Source organism: Macaca mulatta, chromosome 4 (assembly GCF_049350105.2).
Source record: "Macaca mulatta isolate MMU2019108-1 chromosome 4, T2T-MMU8v2.0, whole genome shotgun sequence".
In the NCBI taxonomy this organism is placed as follows: Eukaryota; Metazoa; Chordata; class Mammalia; order Primates; family Cercopithecidae; genus Macaca; species Macaca mulatta.
This window is the reverse complement of record NC_133409.1, coordinates 165,416,558-165,439,246: the sequence shown is the minus strand read 5'-3', so window position 1 is coordinate 165,439,246 and position 22,689 is coordinate 165,416,558. Positions and strand designations below refer to the sequence as shown.

At 38.8% G+C, this 22,689-nt stretch overlaps 1 protein-coding gene across 3 annotated transcripts in view; it reads right to left on the bottom strand.

Annotated features, from left to right (window-relative positions):
- The window catches only part of NUP153 (nucleoporin 153), a 101,808-nt gene that overhangs the window by 10,657 nt on the left and 68,462 nt on the right, over nucleotides 1-22,689 (bottom strand). For all 3 annotated transcript variants that reach the window (XM_015135559.3, XM_015135558.3, NM_001261594.1), the window contains 8 exon segments: nucleotides 20,835-20,972; nucleotides 19,477-19,575; nucleotides 17,692-17,779; nucleotides 11,581-11,706; nucleotides 8,832-9,449; nucleotides 4,380-4,574; nucleotides 2,928-3,812; nucleotides 128-484 (listed from right to left, as the gene is read on the bottom strand). In XM_015135559.3, the coding sequence (XP_014991045.3) occupies nucleotides 128-484; nucleotides 2,928-3,812; nucleotides 4,380-4,574; nucleotides 8,832-9,449; nucleotides 11,581-11,706; nucleotides 17,692-17,779; nucleotides 19,477-19,575; nucleotides 20,835-20,972 (2,506 nt within the window).

The following is a 22,689-nucleotide window of genomic DNA, read 5'->3' as shown; positions in this document are numbered from 1 at the left end:
ATTACAACAACCCTGGTATAGATGACCAAAAGGCATTCACACCATTTTGTGATAACCTGCTATATGTTATTTGCTAATAAGTAAAGCCCATCCAATTGCAATGCATTTTTTTCTTTTGTAAATGTACCTGCAGAGCTAGACGTGGTCGTGGCTCCAAAGCCGAAACCAGAGGTGGCAGTATTATTACTGCTGGCTCCTGGACCAAAGACAAATGGGGTGACAGCTGTACCTGTGCTGGATGTGGTTGCTAGTTTGCTATCTTGAGAAAATAGCAAAGACTGAGAGGTGCTGGATTCAGCAGTGTTACCAAAGGCAGAGCTGCTCACAGGATTGCTGGACTGTCCAAACACAAAGGTAGCCACGGGTGGATTGGAGGAAGAGGTGGAACTACCAAATATGCCACCACCAGCAGAAGTGGCTGGTGTACTTGAACTAGAGGAATTGTTGTTCAAGAAACTAAAAACTGGCTTTGCTGCACCTTGATCTGTAAGACAGAAATTAAGAAACAAACATAAATCCTTAAGAATAGTCTCAGAAAGTACTTTTTCCTTACCCTACAATCACCAGAATTTTCCTACCCTAAAATTCGCTAGAAAAGTAGGTTAAGTTTTTTATATAGATTAATTCATCAAATGGACATCTGTTTATATTAGATTTTGACAAAATCAAATACATTCATCTTCTTTTATAGCTTATGGATTTTGCGCCTTTCACAGGAAGGCCTTTGGCATTCAGGTTAATAAAAATACCCCTCGAATCCAAATCTAACTGGATACTGTAGTTGAATAGCAAGTTTAGATAGCGGAAGATAGCTGTACTTTTATATATTTAATTTTGCAATTTATGTTACAGTATGTGGCAAAATCATAACTTCAATTTATCTAAATGGATAGCCAAATTTCTCCACAGCATCAACTAGTACAGGCTTTGTGCACTAATTTGCAATGTTGTCTTTATGACACACTACATTTCCTAAAATGCATATACTTGTTTCCTCTACCGTTATCACTAGACTGTTTTAATTATTCCAACTTTACACCATGGACTGATGATAGCAGAACAAAGCTGCCTGTGTGCCTGCCTTTTTTCCCAAAATTTCTTGTATAGTTTCCTTTCCATGTGAATTTTAGAGTAAGTTTAGCTTGTCAAGCTCTACAAAAATTCCCCTAAGAACTAAAATTATGGGAGGAGGAAGGGAATATCTTTGCCCAGCAACAAGTACGCCTTTTGTGTTCTTTTATTATTTGGCATGTTAAAAGTTCTGCTGCTTTTATAAAATACAAGTTAGAAATGTTAGAAAAAAACAAATGAGATATGCCGATTTGAAGAAAAACTTTTGATTTTTATATCATGATTCTGAATCCAGCCACCTTATTGAAGACTTTTTTCTAAACTATTCCAATAATCTCTCAGTTCCAATACTTCACACTATGCAGGGCTGGTCACAGTATGCTATCGGCATTAGTCTGACTTACAGAAAATGGAACACGTTGGCTCACTTTCAAGCTGGCTAATGGAAGAATGGTTAAGAGTGTCTACCACAGCCTGGTGTTTCACCATCAAATCTGATTAGACCCTATCATATTTCTGTTGCTTTCCAAATAATATGTAATTTTAGCTTTTATTTTATCTTTATATTTCTAAGTAAATATATGACAGACAAAAAACTGCTCATAGTTATTTGTTGAATTCCATATAAAAGTTAATTTTGAGTGTTTCCAATTTATTATCCAAAAGTATTCATGGATATTCAACTTTTGCACTTTTTGCACATCTAAAAACACCTGTATTTTGCCTCTGTGTTTGTTGTTGTTGTTGGGTTTTCTTGAGACAGAGGCTCGTTCTGTTGCCCAAGCTGGAGTGCAGTGGCCAATCTCAGCTCACTGCAACCTCTGCCTCCCAGGTTCAAGAAATTCTTGTGCTTCAGCCTCCTGACTAGTTGGGATTACAGGTGTGAGCTACGGCACCCGGACTGTCTTTATACTTAAACACATTTGGCTAGTAACAGAATTCTAGGTTCAAGAACATTTTCATTTTGAGGGTACTGTTCTGTTTTTAGCATGTGATGTTGCAAATTAGAAGATGATGCTAATCTGGTATCTTCCTATTTGTGGCAAATAGCTTTTCTCTCTGAAAGCATTTGGGGTTTTAGCTTTGGTGTCCTAAATTTCAGTGATCTTTGCCAATAGGTAATTTCCATTTTTAAGACCAATGTCTTTCTTTAGATCTAGAAAATTTTCTTCTGTCACTTCTTTGATATTCCCCCAAAACTTCTTATCTTCTAGGTCACTCCTGTTCCAGAGGAACTTGTGGATCTAACTTGGATCACTCTTTGTACTTGTGCACTAAGTTCAGGGAAATTCTAGTTCACTAATCTGATGATCAGCTATGTTCTTCCTGCTATTCCGCCCACAGAATGACTTTAATATGATCCACCAACAATGATGCTTTTAACCTTTAAGGTGCTGTGTCATTTTTTTTCCCCCAGGACTTCAGCTTTCAAAATCTCTTGGTTTCTCAGGATTAATTATATTTGTTGTCTATGTTTCTTAATGTCTGATGAGGACTGGTTATCTGTAACTATTTATAAATACCATAGATTATGGTAGAAAATACTTCATAAGCTAAGAATCCTTATTTTCCAGGTAGTAGATACCAATTCTGATTATAAAAGCCCAAACAGAAGAGAAAGACACACATAAATATGCACTATATTGAGCTTTGCATTACTGCCGTATTTCTCAAAATTAGATCCACAGATGACTTCATCAGAATCATGAGGGTTTTAAAGAGTGGTTCAAACTGAAAATCCTAGGTTCCTTCCCAAAGAGTTCTGTATTTCTCAACTACGTTCAGTGCAAACCATTACTTGACTTGCTGCATCTGTAAAGGCAACTTGTAAAAAAAATAATAAAGTTAATACTTACCAGCTGTAGTACTAGTTTGAGCTCCAAAGGCAAAAGTGGCTTTTGCTGGCTGTTCAGATTCCTTCTCAGATGGTTTTGTCATGCTAAAACTAAATGTGGACTTGGAAGAATTCTCATCTTTGGTTTGCTCTGAATTCCCAAAGGAAAACACTGGTTGACACTTTGGCTCTTCATTGTCAGCTTTCTTCCCAAAAACTAGGGAAGTAGAAGTGACAGGCTCTTGCTGTTTCTCTTCTGTCCTTCCCAAAACAAACACTGAGGCAGATGGCAGAGAGGCAGGCTCCACATTGCCAAAAGAGAATCCTCCTTTGGTGGCTGGCATTTCTTCTTTTTTAGCTTCTGATGTCTTACATGTGAAAGGAGCCACTGAAGCACTCTTGGTTTCTATGGTTCCAAAGTTGAAGCTGCTCTTGTTCTCAGAGGTCACTATGGTGTTAGCAGGAGCAGGAGTGGAGTTAATAACACCTGTACCAAAGCTAAAACCTGCAGATGAACATTTGGGCAGTTCCTCTTTCTTTTCTTCCTGTCCAAGATTAGACACCCCAAATTGAAATGGAGTTAAAGAAACTGGGTTGCTTAAACCAGAAGAAAGTCCAAACTTAAAATTATCATTCTTACTATCTTTTTTAACTTCTTCGGGCTTAGATTCAGATGATACTCCAAATTTAAAATCTCCTATTGGTTTAGAAAATTTAAAGCCTTCACTCATGGGGTTTACAGACCCAGAATCAGATGACACACCTATTTTGAATCCTCCCTGATCTCCAAATTTGAAATTTCCAGTGCTTGTTAAAGCCTGAGAAGGCCCAGAAGAGGGTGATGGGACACCAAATTTGAAGGATGAGGAGGCTGCTGAGTTCGAAGATGAGGAAGATGTGTCAAAGCCTGCAAAAATATAAAAGACACCACATAGACAATTAATGTACTGATGCTCTCAAACAAAATATAAACATCTTGAACGCCAAAGAAACATAGGAATAACTTTGAAAGGGTCTACTTTGAAGAGTATTACCAGCAGTCGTAAACATAATTCAAGGTGACCAATATTTATGTGGTATGAGAATTGTATCTCACTCCTCACAACTATCCTGACATGCCACTTTTCATTTATCAGACTGGCTGAGATAAAGTTTGATAAAGTTTATACTGGCAATGAGACTGGAAGTAACAGGCTACACATTGCAGGTGGGTGTATAAATGAGCACAAAACTCACAAGGAGCAATCTGTCACTAGTTACCAAAAATTACAAATGCATATATCCTTTGACAAGCAACTAACTGACCTTACAATAATTCAGAAACAGATATAAACATCTCAGGATAATCTCATTTTATATTAATTTTCAAGAGAGAATGAGTGAACACTGAAGCTGTTCTCAAATACTTCATTTTTAAATGGCCTTACAAAAAGGCGCTTTACCATCACCTTTATTTTTATTTTTTTGGCCTTACCTTTAAACCCAGATTTTGTGCCTGGCTTTGCACTTTCACATGCCAAACATTTGGTAGAGTCAGCCTTATTCTGCACTAGGCACACTTCACAGTCCCAGCTCCCCTCAGGCTTCTTGAACTTTTCCAATCCTAGAGAGCCTCCAGAAGGCAGAGAGATGGGTACAGTGCTGCTACTTGAAGTAGGTACTGAACTTCCTAAAAAAAAAAAAAAAAAAAAAAAAACAGGGAGTGGGGAGGGGCAGAATTCATGAAAATTTTAATTTATAATATGTCAGTATCTCAATGACACCCCTAAGTTTAAGTGTTGAATTTCTAATAATATTTCCTATTAAAACACAGAACGTGCCAGAAATACGAACAATTGTTCATATTTATATTGTTTAAAAAAAAGAATAGAACTCTCAGATTTATTTTAACCATATAAATGAGCAGCTCAAAATCACCCTGCTCAGTGGTGAGCTCCCTCTTAACCACATGTTTGAACTGCTGTGGTTTAAGAAAAAAAATCATGCTCACCAATTAGGGGCTCAAATACTAAATTTTTCTTAAGAATATTTTTCAAATTTCTTCAAACAGCAAGCATTCTAAGACATAAGATGTAAATTGTAGGCAATATCCTAACATATAAAATACATAGTCACAGACCATATGAATTTCCAGATTTCAAAGCATAGATCTCTGCCTCTGAATGATAGTTTTTGCATAGAAGTGCATCTACTTCACATCCACTTCACAATCTAACTTGACAACTACTATATTCATGGCATTTCTGTTACATGCTAGCCATTTAACAGACATTTATTAAGCATCATAACACACTTGGGTTCTGGGGACATTAAAGATGAATAAAATGTTGCTTAACTTGTAAGATGCTCATGGTCTTAAAGGGGGAAAATAAAAGCACAGTAGCACCATCACCAAGTGACAACCTAAAACAAGTGTGCAAAGAAGGAAGAAATGACTAAGAAGCAGGAGAAGGATATACAGAGGTGACAAATCTTAAGCAGAACTAGCATGTTTGTGGGAGAGGTGGCACACAAAGAATGGCTTGGTAAGGCCCAAAATATGGTGCTGACAGTGAAGCCATTCATTCTGGTATTCCTACTTCTCTAGATGGCCTACAACTGTTGCCACCTCTTCCATAGTTACCTAAATGATCTCTACATTTTATAGGTATGTTCTCTTCTATCTTGCCAACCAAATTGCTCCCTGGGGTTCCATCTTGGCCCACTGTCCTCACAAGCTCTCATTTACTCCAGTGGTTTTAAATTCCAACAAAACAGTTTCCTAATCTACACTTCTGAGCTTGTCACTGTAGTCTCTTAGTTGGTGACTCCACTGTCTACTTGGTTAGCCTGGCTGGATACTACTCCTCCTCTACATTTTTCTCAAATCTATTTCAATCAATTTCTGACTCTTCTGCTGCTATTCTGGTTCATGCACCCCCAACATTACCCCAACCACTACCCCATCTCTTGCTTGAATAATAGCCTTTTTATGGAGACCTCTGATCTTGTTCCTTTGAAATCCATCCTCCTCTGAAGCAACCAGTGCCATGTAGTTTTTGTTTTTCCTCTTTGTTGCACCTTTTTAAAAGATTAACTGTTCAAAAGCTTTATTCCTGCCACTCCCTATAAGCCAGCAGACTTTCATTTCAGGCCATCTTTTCTATTCACTCAACTCTACTCTCATGACTTCAAATACCAAAACTATGGACTAATGACCCCAAATCCACATCTCTACCCAAAGGGTGTACCCAAAGGCCTTACATACAACTTTTTTTTTTTTTTTCCTGAGACAGAGTCTCACTCTGTTGCCCAGGCTGGAGTACAGTGGCACAATCTCGGCTCACTGCAACCTCCACCTCCCAGGTTCAAGCTGTTCTCCTGCCTCAGCCTCCCAAGTAGCTGGGATTACGGACATCCACGACCATGCCTGGCTAATTTTTGTATTTTTAGTAGAGACAGGGTTTTGCCATGTTGGCCAGGCTGGTCTCAAACTCCTGACCTCAGGTGATCTGCCTGCCTCAGCCTCCCAGAGTGCTGGGATTACAGACGTGAACCACCATGCCTGGCCACATTACATACATCTGAATGTTGACATCAGCATCTTGAAATCAATGTCTTTAATTGTACGTCCTCCATTCCTTATTCAGTTCAATCAGTCCATTATCTATTGCCTATATCGGCGGGGGAGGGAGGGGGTGGTCCAACCTTTTGGCTTCCCTAGGCCACACTGGACAAAAAGAATTGTCTTGAGCCACATGTAAAATATACTAACACTAGCAACAGCTGATGAGTTTAAAAAAAAATAAAAAATAGCAAAATAATCTCATAATGTTTTAAGAAAACTCACAAATTTGTGTTGAGCCTCATTCACAGCCATCCCGAGCCACATGCACCCCGCAGGTGTACAAGCTTGGCTTTTTTTTTTTTGAGACTGAGTCTCGCTCTGTCACCCAGGCTGGAGTGCAAGCGGCATGATCTCGGCTCACTGCAAGCTCCACCTCCCGGGTTCATGCCATTCTCCTGCCCCTGCCTCAGCCTCCCGAGTGGCTGGGACTACAGGCGCCTGCCACCACGCCTGGCTAATTTTCTGTATTGTTAGTAGAGACAGGGTTTCACCGTGTTAGTCAGGATGGTCTCAATCTCCTGACCTCATGGTCCGCCCACCTCGGCCTCCCAAAGTGCTGGGATTACAGGAGTGAGCCACCACGTCCAGCCTATCATTATTTGAGACAGGGTCGAACTCTGTCTGGAGTGCAGTGGCATGATCTCAGCTAACTGCAACCTCCACCTTCCGAGCTCAAGCAATCCTCCCACTTTGGCCTCCTAAGTAGCTGGGACTACATGCGGGTGCCACCAAGCCAGGCTAATTTTTGTGTTTTTTGTAGAGACAGGGCTTCACCATGTTGCCCAGGCTGGTCTTGAACTGCGTTCAAGCAATCTACCCGCCTTGGCCTCTACCAGTGCTTGGATTACAGGCGTGAGCCACGGTGTCTGGCCTACTGTCTATATGATTGATACCACTTCCTAATCTATCTTCTGGTCTCCAAATTTTGTTGTTTTCAAATCCATTATCTAAAAAGCCAGAGTTGACTCATCAAAAATACGAACTTGACTGTATCGCTCCTCTGCTGAAAATGATGGTTCATCACTGAAAGGATGAAGTCCAAGTTCTTTATGTGAGCTTCCTTTGTTCATGTGTAACAAATTACTTCCTGACTCAAAGTTCTGTTACTCCCCATCAACTTAAAATTAATTTTGCTTTCTTGCATACATCAAGGGCTTTCTTTCTGTAGGTGAGGCAGGGGTACCAGATAGGAAGACAAAGATATTTCATAATGAAGATTCTAGGCCAGGCACGGTGGCTTACCCCTGTAATCCCAGCACTTTGAAAGGCCAAAGCAGACAGATCATTTGATGTCAGGAGTCAGAGACCAGCCTGGCCAACATGGCGAAACCCTGTCTCTACTGAAAATACGAAAAATTAGTCGGGCGCGGTGGCATGCACCTGTAATTCCAGCTACTCGTGAGGCTGAGGCACAAGAATTGCATGAACCTGGGAGACGGAGGTTGCAGTGAGCCAAGATCGTGCCACTGCACTCCAGCCTGGGTGACACAGTGAGACTCTGTCTCAAAAAAAGGAAAGAAATGAAGATTCTAAAATCTCACTCATAGGGAAATATCCAGTAGGAATCAGAAATATGGCATGAGGGTTCAGGCAAGGGGTCTAGGGTTAGTAACTCAGAGCTGTACATTACGGACACAAAACTGCGTATTCATGAATAATGCATTGAAAACAGTGTAATTCCCCGGATATCCATATTATCATATATCTGCACCATATAATTATATAATATTACAAAACCATCAGAGCCACTCCTGGATGAATTAAAGATTCAATATGAATCTTCACTAATTCTTCCAACTTTGAACAGAGGAACAGAAAAAACTCAAAACTAACTCCATTGTTTCTGGCTGCCTAGATTAGAATTAGTGACTTGGTAATTTACAATCATTGCAACAGCTATAGCCTCTTCATTAACGACTATAGCCTACCCCTTAAAGAAACCTTCTCTGTATATGACCACTAGCTATCCTGATTTCTATATTGAGAAGTAGTATTTTACTCTATACAAAGGTTTGAGAAATATTACCCCATTCTAAGATCTTTCAGCATGGGTATTAGTCAACTTTGAACAAATTTCTGATAAAATTGTACAGAAAGAGGAGATTGGCATATATACCAGAATAGTTAACACATAACCTATCCTAACTGAACATAAAGATCTAGCTGCAAACAAGACATTTTTATCTCAAGATAGTTTAGAAAAATTAGTATGTATGAGAAATGCTCATCCTGAAACATCTAAAACAGGGATTCTTAGAATAAATTAAAATGTTCGACTAAAGTAATAAGCAAAATTACTCCATAAAGCCAAAAACATACCTGGTTTCTCAGACATACAGGACACACATTTATTGTCTTCTGCGTTATTAGAAACACAGCATACTGAACACTCCCAAGATCCAACAGGCCTTTTGAATTTATCTCCAAATCCTAAGGTACCAGCGGTCACAGTGCAGCTGGAAGATGAAGCAGTCATAGTCTCAGCACTTTCCGAAACCACTGTCAATGTAAGAGCTCGCTTCACACCAGTTCCAGGTTTCGGTGTTTCACAGGCTACACATTTTATCACTTCAGGTTTATTTTGCACTAAACAGGTATCACAATCCCAAGTGCCTATCACTGGTTTAAATTTGTCTCCAAAACCTGTCCCTGGTGCAGAAAGAGTTGTTTTGCCACTTTTGTTTGGTGTTTCAATTCCAGTCTGTTTAGCAGTATCTCTGGGTGACAATTTTGCTGCTTGACAGGCTATGCATTTGTTGTCTGTAACTTTGTTCTGGAGTAGACATGTATCACACTGCCATGATGACCCAGCTTTTAAACTTTCCCCAAACCCAATTCCACTAGAAGAAAAGCTACTTATTGCTGGTCTTGTATAAACTACTGGGCTTGTTGTGGTGGGCTGAGCAGCAACAGAATCTATCTTCGGTGATGCGAAACCTACAATGAACAAAGGAGAGAGTGCAAAAACAACGTTAGAGAAGCTTTATAAATCAAAGCATTAATTTGATTATTACTGAGAAGACATTTACCTCACTGCACACTTACTACAATCCAAGATGAACTACTTAAGAGTTGTTTTTCACTTAATCATATTTATCATTCACCTAGTAAGTTAGACTTAGACCATTTAAAATTCCACAAAAGATGTTGTGTTTACAGGATATCACCTCCTCCTTCAAGGAATTTCTAGCTGGATGCTTTCCTTGGCTAATTTACTGATAGGTATTATTGCCATCCATATTTTGTTATATTCTGTCTTTCTACAAACACAGAATACTCAGTCCTCTTACTCCTTCATCCGTTTCTTCTTTTGTGTTCCATTGACTATGCCAAATGGCTTCAATATCATCTTTAAATTTTGTCCAGTCATAACCTACCACTGTGCTATCCTCTAGCTTCAGTAAAATCAGCTGAGCAAGTCTTTGTGTTACCAAAACTGCTGTCATTGAGTTCATTCACTCAAGCTATATTTTACTCATGAGAATGACTTTGTAATGTTTACTTAGGACCAGTTAACTTTTGTCTTACACACACCAACACCATCTGTGATCTGTTTCTACAGCCTTTACCCGCCAAAGAAAAATTAAAAGGAAAGAAGATGTAGACGGTTACGAGAGGTTTTCTAGTTCCACAAAATAATCAAGCCTAGAGCTATTTTTAGCCTAAGGACAAAATACCACATACTTGAGTTATTCCTAGTGGTCAACATGTGTTATTTTGCTTATGATTAATTTACATCACTAAGATTGGCAATATGTTAACAGTAACCATCTCAAGGCATTACAGATTTTTTTCTTCCCACTTTTTCAGATTTTCCTAATTTCAGTCAAATGAAGATTCTCCCCAAACGTTTCCTATTTAAGAAGTAAAAAGGGAGCCGGGGGAGGCTGGCATCATGAATGCAAAGTGTAACCCCAGATACATAAGACAGACTATACACATTTGATGCTTGCCTACTACTTGGTTAATTCGAGTACAAGCATTCTGGAGTTCTGCCATAACTGCATGGAACTGTCTAAGCTACTGGACTCCCGTAGGGAGTATGCTTATCTATAAAATGAGAGAGCTGGACCACAAAAATTGAATGCTTCTAAATCCTGCTGTAAAAGCCAATCTTACTTTTTAAAAAAACCTATCCTATTACACATGGACACATCTGGTGGGTAAGTTTAAATTATTTCTGAGCTATTAGATTATCTCGCAGACAATTTTACATTCTTTTTTTTTTTTAAAGTCTTGCTCTGTCGCCCAGGTCAGAGTGCAATGGTTCAAACTCAGTTCACTGCAACCTCCACCTCCCAGGTTCAAGCCTCCTGAGTAGCTGGGACTATAGGTGCACGCCAGCACGCCCAGCTAATTTTTTCTATTTTTAATGGAGATGAGGTTTCGCCATGTTGGCCAGGTTGGTCTCGAACTCCTGGCCTCAAGTGATCCACACGTATTAACCTCCCAAAGTGCTGGGATTACAGGCGTGAGCCACCGCGCCCGGTCAGTTTTACATTCTTAAACTACACGTCACAAATGGAATTAGGAACATCCTCTTTGTTTTCAAACAAAAAATTATTCTTATCTGAGAATTATTTATCCCCTTTCTAATTATTACCTACTAGCTTTCAAATCTTGCTTCAATTCAAGTGAGTAATGTTCCCTATGTATGTTATAATTCAGCAAATGCTTTCCACTTGGCCTTGTTCCATATTTACCAAACTGGGGAATAATTCAAGAAGGCAGTTCAGCGCTATCGTAAGAGAAAGACATGTCTATGTGTATCATCAGGTTTACTCCCTCTTTAGTCCTTACCGGCCTGTCTCTATTAATGGAGAATCCATTTTCTCCTCCTACATTTGCCTCTGAGAGATTTCATTTTAGTATAGTCCTTAAATTCCAAAGAAGTAAGGCTTGTAAGATATTTCCAGCAAAAGAATTACACCTAACTATATCTCTATTCAAAAGTAAATCTCCTACCAAACTAGTCAGAAATTTTTAAAAGCCTCAAGTATAATACAAAATGACATTAAAATGAGATCATGAGTTTGTAATTAAAAGGCTTATCTTTTAATTATCTTACCAGGGCTTTTTAGAATATCTAGAACACTTCCTTCTTTCAGGATTTTTGCAGGTCTAAAAGGACCCTCACAATCTTCAGGTGGTGTCTTCTTACAACTTGTACTGTTCACTGCAGTGACATCGTGAGCTGTAATATTTTTAATTGTAAAAAACATTATGCCAAATAAAACACTGGACTCTTAAATGCATTTTAAAAAATCTTTCAAAACCATCTTTTGGATAAGAGTTCATGAAAAAAGTCACTGTAATTCAATAAACAAATGACTTTATAGGGTTAATTTGCCATTACAAGGAGATAAAAACACTATTCCCATACTGTATAACTCCCCCCACCAATAAAAAGGCAAAAAAATATAAACTATAACTGTCGCCCAATGAACTGACTGATAATCAAAAAACTCAAACTAAAAAACTGGAGAGGATATGGCAACTAGGGCAAGTCCATCCACTGCATGAAATATCTATTTGATTACACAACAATTTACAAAACTAATCAAAAAATTAATTTTCAACTGAGCAATTATTTCATTTTTAGAAATTCACACTATTAATATAATCGAAAATATCCTTCAGTTATAATATTGAAAACCTATATGGTAAAATATTTAATAAGGGATGGTTACATAAATTATCTAACAGTGACATGATGAAATACTTATGCAGCCACAAAAACCATTCTTTTTCAAAACAGAGAGTGAGTGTTCTGGTTGTGAGCAAGGCCGGAGTGCAGTGGTGCAATCACAGCTTAATGCAGCCTCAAACTTCTGGGCTCAAGCAATCCTTCCATCCTAGCCTCTCAAGTAGCCAGGAACACAGCTGCATGCCACCACATCTAGCTAACTATTTTTACTTTTTTGTAGACATGGGGTCTCGCTATGGCTGGCCAGACTGGTCTTAAACTCCTGGCCTCAAGTGATCCTCCCACATTGGCCTCCTAAAGCACTGGCATTACTGGCATGAGGCATCATGCCTGGCCCACAAAAATCATTCTTAAAGGCATAGTTATGGGTAAAAGCAGGTTGGAAAGTCTAGAATGTGTACATCTAAAGAGTAATGGTAGCTGCTAGCAGTAAGATGAGTGACTTACTGCTTTTACTTTTTATGCTTTCTAAACTTGTATCCTTATATTTAGAGATCTGTATTTTCAGTGTGATAATGGTTTTATCGTTGTATTTTTAAGGGGCGATTTCTATTTACAGATGAAATTAAGATGTTTGGGATTGTTTCAAAGTGACCTGACATGTAAGTTTCTGTGTGTGATGAGGAGAGGAGGGATGGAACAAAAGAAACAATAAGAAACAAGATGTGGCCAGGCACAGTGGCTCGTGCCTGTAATCCCAAGCACTTTGGGAGGCCAAGGCGGGCAGATTGAGATCATCTTGGCCAATATGGTGAATCCCCATCTCTACTAAAAATAACAAAAATTAGCTGGGTTTGGTGGTGCACACCTGTATTCTCAGCTACTTGAGAGGCTGAGGCAGGAGAATCGCTTGAACTTGGGAGGCGGAAGTTGCAGTGAGCCAAGATCGTGCCACTGCACTCCAGCCTGGTGACAGAGCGAGACTCCATCTCAAAAAAAAAAAAAAAAAAAAAAAAAAGCCAGGCAGCGGTGGCTCACGCCTGTAATCCCAGCATTTTGGGAAGCCGAGGCAGGTGGATCATGAGGTCAGGAGATCGAGACCACCCTGGCTAACATGGTGAAACCTCGTCTCTACTAAAAATACAAAAAATTAGCAGGGTGTCCTGGCAGGTGCCTGTAGCCTATAGTTTCAGCTGCTCGGGAGGCTGAGGCAGGAGGTGCCTCAGTGAACCCGGGAGGTGGAACTTGCAGTGAGCCAAGCTTGCACAACTGCACTCCAGCCTGGGCAACACAGCGAGACTCTGTCTCGAAAAAAAAAAAAAAAAGAAAGAAAGAAAGAAAGAAGAAACAAGATGGGTCAAAATGGTAAAAGTTGAAGCTGGCTAAATAGCATATTGCGATTCAGTTTACAATTATACTTCTGAGAATGAAGTTTTCCATAATGAAATATACTAATAACCAAGTTTTCCTTTTTAAGTGTTTGCCTAAATAATTTAAAAAGTAGTAGGTAAAGTACTTTGGAAAAAAACCTTTCCCTACCTCACACCATAAACAAAAATTCAAAATGATCAATATCCATTTAATACAACATAAACATCATAAAACTCTTAGAAGAAAACTTAGGGAGCATAGTTTCAAGACCATGGATTTGGCAATGTATTCTTAGATATGATACGAAAAGCACAGCAACAGAAGAAAAAAATGGACTTCATCAAAATTTAAAACCTCTGTCCATTCAAAGAAATTATCAAGAAAGTGAAAAGACAATCTATAAATGGGAAAAAATCTCTGCAAATCATGTATCTGGTAAGGATCTAGTGTACAGACTAAGAACTCTTATAACTTAGTAACAAAAAGACAAACTTATTTAATGGGTAAAGGACTTGAAAGGCATTCCTCCCCTAAGATATTTAAATGGACAACAAACACCTGAAAAAATGCAACATCATTTGCATTAGGGAAATGCAAATCAAAACTACAACAAAGTATTACTTTACATCCACTAGGATTGCTATAGTCAAAAAAGAGAAAATACTAAGTGTTGGTGAAATTGTGTTACTGCTAGTGGTAATGTGACATGGTTCAACTACTGTGGAAAACAGTTTAGTGATTCTTCAAAAAGTTTAATACAGAACTACCATCTGACCCATCAATTCCATTCCTAGGCACATATGAAAAAGCACTGAAACCAGTACTCAAACAAATACATGTACACTTATGTTCACAGCAGCACTATTCACAATAGCCAAATGGTGGAAACAGTCCAAATGTCCATTAATGGATGAACAAATAAACTGTGGCACATCAATACAATGGAATATTATTCAGCCATAAAAGGAATGAAGTATTGAGGCATAAGAACCTTGAAACCACTGTGCTTAGTGAAAGAACTCAGCTGTACAAAGCCACATTATATGATTCTACTTACATGACATATTCAGAGTAAGTCAATCCATAGAGACAGAACACAAGTTGACAGTAGCTAGGGGGAAGGCAGAATGGGGAGCAACTTTTTAACGGACAGGGGTTTCCTGCTGAGGGTGATGTTTTGGAACTAGATAAAAGTGGTGGCTGCACAACACTGTGAAGGTACTAAAGGCCACTGAATTATTCCCTTTAAAATGGCTATATCATGTCAACTTCATCACAATAACGAAAATGTAGGCCAGACACGGTGGCTCATGCCTGTAATCCCAGCACTTTGAGACGTCTAGGCGGCCAGATCACCTGAGGTCAGGAGTTCAAGACCAGCCTGGCCAACATGACGAAACCCCATCTCTACTGAAAATACAGAAATTAGCCAGGCATGGTGGCAGGTGCCTGTAATCACGCTACTCGGGAGGCTGAGGCACAAGAATCACCTGAACGCAGGAGATGGAGGTTGCAATGAGCTGAGATTGTGCCACTGCACTCCAGCCTGGGTGACAGAATGTGCAACACACCCCCCAACCATCCCCACCAAAAATAACCACCACCCTTACAACTATGCCAAAACAAAGAAAACTTATAATTTAATCACATTCTATCTTTCTTTATAATGAAAGGTAAATTGTTTTTAGTAATTTAAGGTAAAAATGTTAGGATTCCCTAAAGTATGCTCAAAAAGATGGGAAAAGGAGATAATGGAAAACTTAGCTCCTGTCACAAAGTAATCATGACTTCCACATTTTGAATTAGCTTTTTTAAATGATAGAAGTGGTGAGAACCAATGGTGTCAAAGTGAGAACACACAACTCTAAATACGACACTCATAACCGACTCCTTAAAAAATCTGGGTAACTTCCCGAGATATAATGAAACAAAGCTGTTGTAACAAATGGTTAATTATTCAGTTATCATTAGTAACGCATTAGCAAAAAGTGGGAAATATTTTAATGCCTTTTCTCATAATAAGTCATGAAATTGGTAATTTGAAAAGGTTTAATCCTCTTGAATTCATAGTTAACATTAAAGAAAAAAAAACCTTTGTGATAGGAAGTACAATGGAAATTGCTTATTAATTTCTATTACGTAAGGCTGTGTTAGCCAATAAAATAAAAAAGATAAGGTTGTGAACATACCAGTCAAATTCTTAGTTTGGGCCACTTCCATAATCTGGACTCTTATCTTCAAGATCATTCAAAGCCAAAGATATCTCATTAGCTTCTATGTCCTGATTCTTTTTGTTTTTTAATCTATCTTTTGAGGACCTAGTTTTTAAAAATTCCCAAACTCAGAATATCCTTGAAGAAATGCTTCTGGATAGGGTAATATCTCCCAACTCATGTTTCTGCCTCTAACACGCCACTCCAACGCATACTAACACTCACCACACTGCTATCACTATACTCAAATCCATCTCACCCCCAGGAAAAAATACATCTCCCTGCTGTAAGCAGAATAAAATCCAATTCATTAGCATAGAATTTCAGAACTTTTAGGATTTAAAGCTACCTCTCCAACCTCATGACAAATTATTTACAATTCTAAAGTGTGTCATGCTTTTTCTCTTTTTCCTGTGCCCTTGAGCTTTGTGTTTATATTTCTTGGGTAAAATGCCCTTGCTCAAAATTCTTGACCTGAGTAACTCAGCTCAGGTGTTTCTGATTTTCCCAAACACTTAAAAGAAAAACACCATTATAAAAAAAAAATTCGGCCGGGCACAGCTGCTCATGTCTGTAATCCCAACACTTTGGGAGGCTGAGGCGGGCAGATTACCTGAGGTCAGGAGTTCGTGACCAGCCTGGCCAAAACATGGTGAAACCCTGTCTCTACTAAAAATACAAAAAATTAGCCAGGGAGCCGGGCGTGGTGGCTTACGCCTGTAATCCCAGCACTTTTGGAGGCTGAGGTGGGCAGATCACGAGGTCAGGAGATTGAGACCATCCTGGCCAACACGGTGAAACCCCGTCTCTACTAAAAATAGAAAAAAATTAGCTGGGCGTGGTGGCGGGCGCCTGTAGTCGCAGCTACTCCGGAGGCTGAGGCAGGAGAATGATGTGAACCCGGGAGGCGGAGCTCGCAGTGAGCCGAGATCGTGCCACTGCACTCCAGCCTGGGGGACAGAGCGAGACTCTGTCTCACAATTAAAAAATAAAAAAAAATTAGCCGGCATAGTGGCAGGCACCTGTACTCCAAGCTACTAGCAGGAGAAATCACTTAAACTCGGGAGGCAGAGGTTGCAGTGAGCCAAGACCGTGCCATTGCACTCCAGCCTGGGCAACAGAGCGAGACCACGTCTCAATTAAAAAAAAAAAAATCTGTTTTAATTCTCTGATTATTTATTTCTCTCTTTTCTTTTATTTTAGATAGGGTCTTGCTCTATCAGCCAGCTCTAGTGTGGTAATGCAATCATAGCTCACTGCAGCCTCGACTTTCCGGGCTCAAGCAATTCTCCCACTTCAGCCTCCCAAGTAGCTGGGACTACAGGCTCACACCACCAACTGGCTATTTCTTTTTCTTTTCTTTTTTGGTAGGGATGAGTCTCGCTGTGCTGCCCAGAATCGTCTTGAACTCCTGGCTTCAAGCAATCCTCTAACCACAGCCTCCCAAACTGCTGGGTTTACAGGCATGACCCATGGCCTCCTTCCTTCAATGATGGTGATTTCTTCAGTTCAGAAATTATGTATCACAATCTACATGGGCCTGCATAACCTTTATACATAAAAATGCTTGTGAACTGAACGGTAAAAACTAGAAACAAAATCTACTACAACTGTAACGTAGACAACCTGTAAATTTCTTATAATGAGACTTGCTTTATAACTAATTTGTCACCTTGTTTTGACTAAACAAAGATAATGGATAAATTTGCTACCATGTCTATCTCTCTCAAAACCAAACTGACACTTTCATTTAGGGAGCTAAGTATCTCTGAAGATAATTAATAAAAAGCACTGTCAAAAGGTTAAATAATAGTGCCTACTTGCTTTTCAGAGCTAATTTCATCCAAATGAAGGCATTTATAAGAATTACCAAAGGTGAAAGAACTTGAAATACTAATCTACTGTATGCAATTGTTTTTATGTTAAAATGTGAGAAATTTTTACTTACCTGAACTACTTATAATTGGCTGTAAAGTACCAATAGAACCAGAAAGTTCTGCTGTTTTTGCAACAGGCACACTAAATGTAAATCCAATCTGTAAAGAGAAAGAATATCCTTATACTTAGTTTTCAATAAGTATCAAATATGGAGCTTTTTTTTCTCTTTTTCTTTTTTTTGAGACAGAGCTTACTCTGCCACCCAGGCTGGAGTGCAGTGGTGCAATCTTGGCTCATTGCACCCTCCACCTCCTGAGTTCACACCATTCTCCTGCCTCAGCCTCCCAAGCAGCTGGGACTATAGGCGCCCACCACCATGCCCGGCTAACTTTTTCTACTTTTAGTAGAGACGGGGTTTCACCGTGTTAGCCAGGATGGTCTCGATCTACTGACCTCGTGATCCGCCCGCCTCAGCCTCCCAAAGTGCTGGGATTACAGGCGTGAGCCACCGCGCCTGGCACAGATATAGAGCTTATTTGTATCCCAAGTCAAAAACATACTTTCACCTATTTTAAGACATGGTTTATCATATTTCACTATCTCTAAAAGTGAGATTCTTATATTAATGGCAATGTCACAATTTGACAGACAGCATTTTAAATTTCTCAGACATTTTTTCCTCCAAAACAGTATATAAAATAATGATGGTGTGTTCCTAATGTCCAGTTCCAGTTTCTGAATGCCATTTTCTTTCTTTTTTTTTTTGTTTTGTTTTGAGGTGGAGTTTCACTCTTGTTGCCCAGGCTGGAGTGCAATGGCACAATCCTGGCTCACTGCAACCTCTACCTCCTAGGTTCAAGCAATTCTCCTGTCTCAACCTCCTGAGTAGTTGGGATTATAGGCGTGCACCACCACGCCCGGCTAATTTTGTATTTTCTTTTTTTCTTCTTCTTTTTTTTTTTTTTTTTAGTAGAGACAGTGTTTCACTCTGTTGGTCAGGCTAGTCTTGAACTCTTGACCTCAAGTGATCCACCCGCCTCGGCCTCCCAAAGTGCTGGGATTACAGGCATGCGCCACTGCGCCCGGCCTCGAATGCCATTTTCTAATAAAAAGTATGAGACTTCTGGGACAACTGATGGATTTCAGCATGTGGCAAGGAAATTACATTTGTCTGTAACATCTACTTGTGTCAGAAGGCAAGGACACAGTCAAAACCAGAAATTGACATATTAAAATAATATAAACATGCCAAATCTGGGGCAGTTCGAATATTAAACTATGTATTATTCTTACCCCAAACATTTACTTTTCCATCATGAAAGAAAAAATGCCCAGAACTTTTCTAGATTAAAGGTCAATCAAGATACGTTTTAATTAAATGCAATATAATGTAGTTGATTAGGTCCTAGTCTTTAACTGGCTCTAGGATCAACAGAAATAAAACAGCAATTAAAGGACAGTCTGGGGATAATGGGGAAATCTGAATATGGACCATGTCGTTATTAGATCATGCCAAACATCTTGGGTATGATAGCTGTATTGTGGGGATGCAAAGGAATGTCCTTTTTCTTAAGGGATACGTGGAGAAGAATTAAGGAAATTCAGGTATTTGCATTTTAACTTTCAAATGGCACAAAAGAAAATGAATATTCATATGAGTACATTATGTAGTGAAGAATATACACAATTGTTCAAAAGTTTTTTACAGAGTATTTTTTAAGTTGGAAGAAAAATAATAGTGTTTCTCACCATCAATGGCATCTTAGATTTGATAAAAATATAACATGGCTTTATATATACTAAATATGTATATTTAGTATAAATAAATATATACTATTCCTTGCTTGTTACTTACAGATGATGGAGGTAGTACATCTGCCTCAGTAGACTTTACGATTGGAGATGAAAATTTAAACATGGGACTGCCAGTGCTGCTTGGAGAGGTCATTTGTACCTGATTTTCCAAATTATTAAGAAATGACACAAAAAGAACTTTAGAAAAATAAAGTGATAATAAAAGACATTAAGCAAACTCATTATTCCAAAGACACTAAGTGTTTTTTTCCTTTTAAATTTAAAAATCTCACTTTAAGTTCTGAAAAACACAGAACTTAAGTGTTACAAAATCTGGTTTCCTCTTAGGAGTACACACAATCTTAGAGGTGGATATTTGTATAAAAAAGTAAAGTAACATCTATAAGAATATGTTCAGAAGAAGTCAAAGCAAGAAAGCAAGCATTAAAATTTCAGGAGCAGGCCAGGTATAGTGCCTCACACCTGTAATCCCAGCACTTTGGGAAGCCATGACAGAGAGAATTGCTTGAACCCAAGATTTCAAGACCAGCCTGGGTAACACAGCAAGACCTCACCTATAAAAATATTTTTTGGCCAGGAGTGGTGGCTCATGCTTGTAATCCTAGCACTTTGTGAGGCCAAGGCAGGCGGATCACCTGAAGCCAGGAGTTCGAGGTCAGCCTAACCAACATGGTGAAACGCTGTGTCTACTAAAAATACAAAAATTAGCCAGGCATGGTGGTGCACACCTATAATCCCAGCTACTCAGGAGGCTGAGGCAGGAGAATCGTTTGAACCCGGGAGGTGGAGGTTGCAGTGAGCCAAGATCATGCCACTGCACTCCAGCCTAGGCGACAGGGCGAGACTCTAAGCTCAAAAAATAAATAAATATTTAAAAAAAAATTTTTTTTAATTAGCTGGCTGTGGTGGTGTACATCTGTAGTCCCAGCTACTCAGGAGGCTGAGGTGGGAGGATCACTTGAGCCCAAGAGATGGAAGCTGCAATGAGCTGTGATTGCACCACTGCTCTCTAGCCTCGGCAACACAGCAGGACACCACCTCAAAAATAAAAAAAAATTCAGGAGCAGATTAAAAGATGTTAAGCCTAGCTGAGAAGTAAAAACATGAAACACTGAGTGCACTCCTGCCCAAAAAGTATCTTATTGGAAACACTACTTGGAAACAAATTTACAAGAATCTCCTTTGCTATGGTATTGCATAAGAGTTGATGAACACTCCATTATAATATATCCAATATATCTGTATATTTTTTTAAAAAAGCAAAACAGCATTTCCATTTCCGTTTACTATGAGTTATTAATTTCCATAATGAAAATTAACCACTGTTTATAGGATTTTTTAAAAATAAAGAATTAAGAAAGAACAAATGTCACCTGTATTTATACAATGGTTTTGTACCTTGTTTGTTAATGATTGAGACGAATTGATGGGTGATGGAGAGGAAGCTGTGATCTCAGGGGAACTAAAATTAAAAGTAGGCAATGAAGAACTGGTGATTGGTAGAGAGATTTTCGGTAATACCGGAACTTCCATTTCCTAAAACATAACATGTTGCATGATATATTTCATCTTTCACATCATTCTTTTATCTCTACTTATTTTCAGCATGAAAGTATACAGGAAGAAGATGGCACCATGTAGTGTCAACGTTGTGGGTTCTTCAATCAGAAAAACTAAACAAGATTTTTAATCCCAGCTGTGCCACCAACCAGCCATGTGACTTTGGGACCCTAACTGCCTTCTGTACCAATTTCCTAATTGGTAAAACTGAGGGGGAAAAAAAAAGTAATTCTTACAATATACTACAGTTGTTGTATTAATATGAAACATAAAGCTATATATATTAGCCTACCTTACCCATGGTTTTAATTTCCAGTTTCCCTGACCCACGGTTAACCACGATCCAAAAATATTATATACAATAAGATATTTTGAGAGAAAAAGAGACTACATTCATATAACTTTTATTACATTATAGTGTTAAAATTGTTCCATTTTATTGTTGTTGTTAATCTCTGACTGTGCCTAATTATAAATTAAACTGTATCATAGATATGTATTACAGGAAAACACACAGTACATACAGGGTTCAATACTATCTGCAGTTTCAGGTATGCCCTGGGATTCCTGGAACATATCCCTTGCAGATAAGGGGTTCGGGGTAAGCACCATATGGTCTTGGCATGTGAAACAAGCATTTAGTAACTGTGAGTACTGAGGAGTCTGGAGAGCCACTTTGATTTTTAACCCAACTGAACAAAGAGCATCCTAAGTCTCCAATGATCCCCAGATTAAGAACAAACAAAACAAGTTCCACTTCTGCTAAAAGCAGAGTAGCTTCTACCTGACAAATGTTCAGATATACAGTAATTATAAACTCTGGAAAAAATTATAAAGAAACAATCATCTGAAGGCATGAGAGCAACCAAAAGCAAGAAGAAACTGGATGGGAGAGGACACTCAGAAGATGGGAAGGGCTGAGAGTGAGCTTCCTGTTCTCTTTATGAGTTGGTGTCACTGAACACCTGAAGTTCTGAGAGAAAACAGCAAACCTGTTAACTGAACAACCGGCCAGAAAAGGAGGTGAGATGCAGAAACGAAGAGCCACAGAAAGGGAACCTCAAAGTCTACATATAAGCCACCCAAATCCCTGGTGGACCTATAAACTACACAGCTGTAACGCAGACGCCAAGCTGCCAAATAAAACTAAAAAGTTTAAGCTGCTGCCTACTACCGGGGAGACAGAATGAATTCAGAAGTCCACTGCCAGCTAAAATAATTTGAATACTTCAAATGGATGCAGTTTATCGTAAATAAATCACATCAATAAAGTTGATCCAAAAGCCCAAAGCAAAATAAAGACATTTCCAGATAAAACTAAGAATCTACTTCCATAAAACCTGCTCTACAAGTTCTTCAGGCTGAAAGGAAATGTTACCAAATGGAAACTCAGATTTCAGAAAGACACGAGGAATATGTGAGCAAACAACAACTTTTTTTCTCTTAATTTCTTTAAAATATATTTAACTATATACAAAGCAAAAAGTACACATTGAATTTACAGCCTCTCCAGATGTAATCCAAGTAAGTACAGCATAAATGCCAGGGAAGACCGGTAATAAATCTAACTATATAGCTGCAATCTTGTTATTTTTACAGGATGTGGTATGAAAGTAACATAAAGTAATTTGAAAAAAGTTATGGAAGACAGAGAAATCCCAAGAGGAACCACTAAATAATGCAAAAGAGGGAG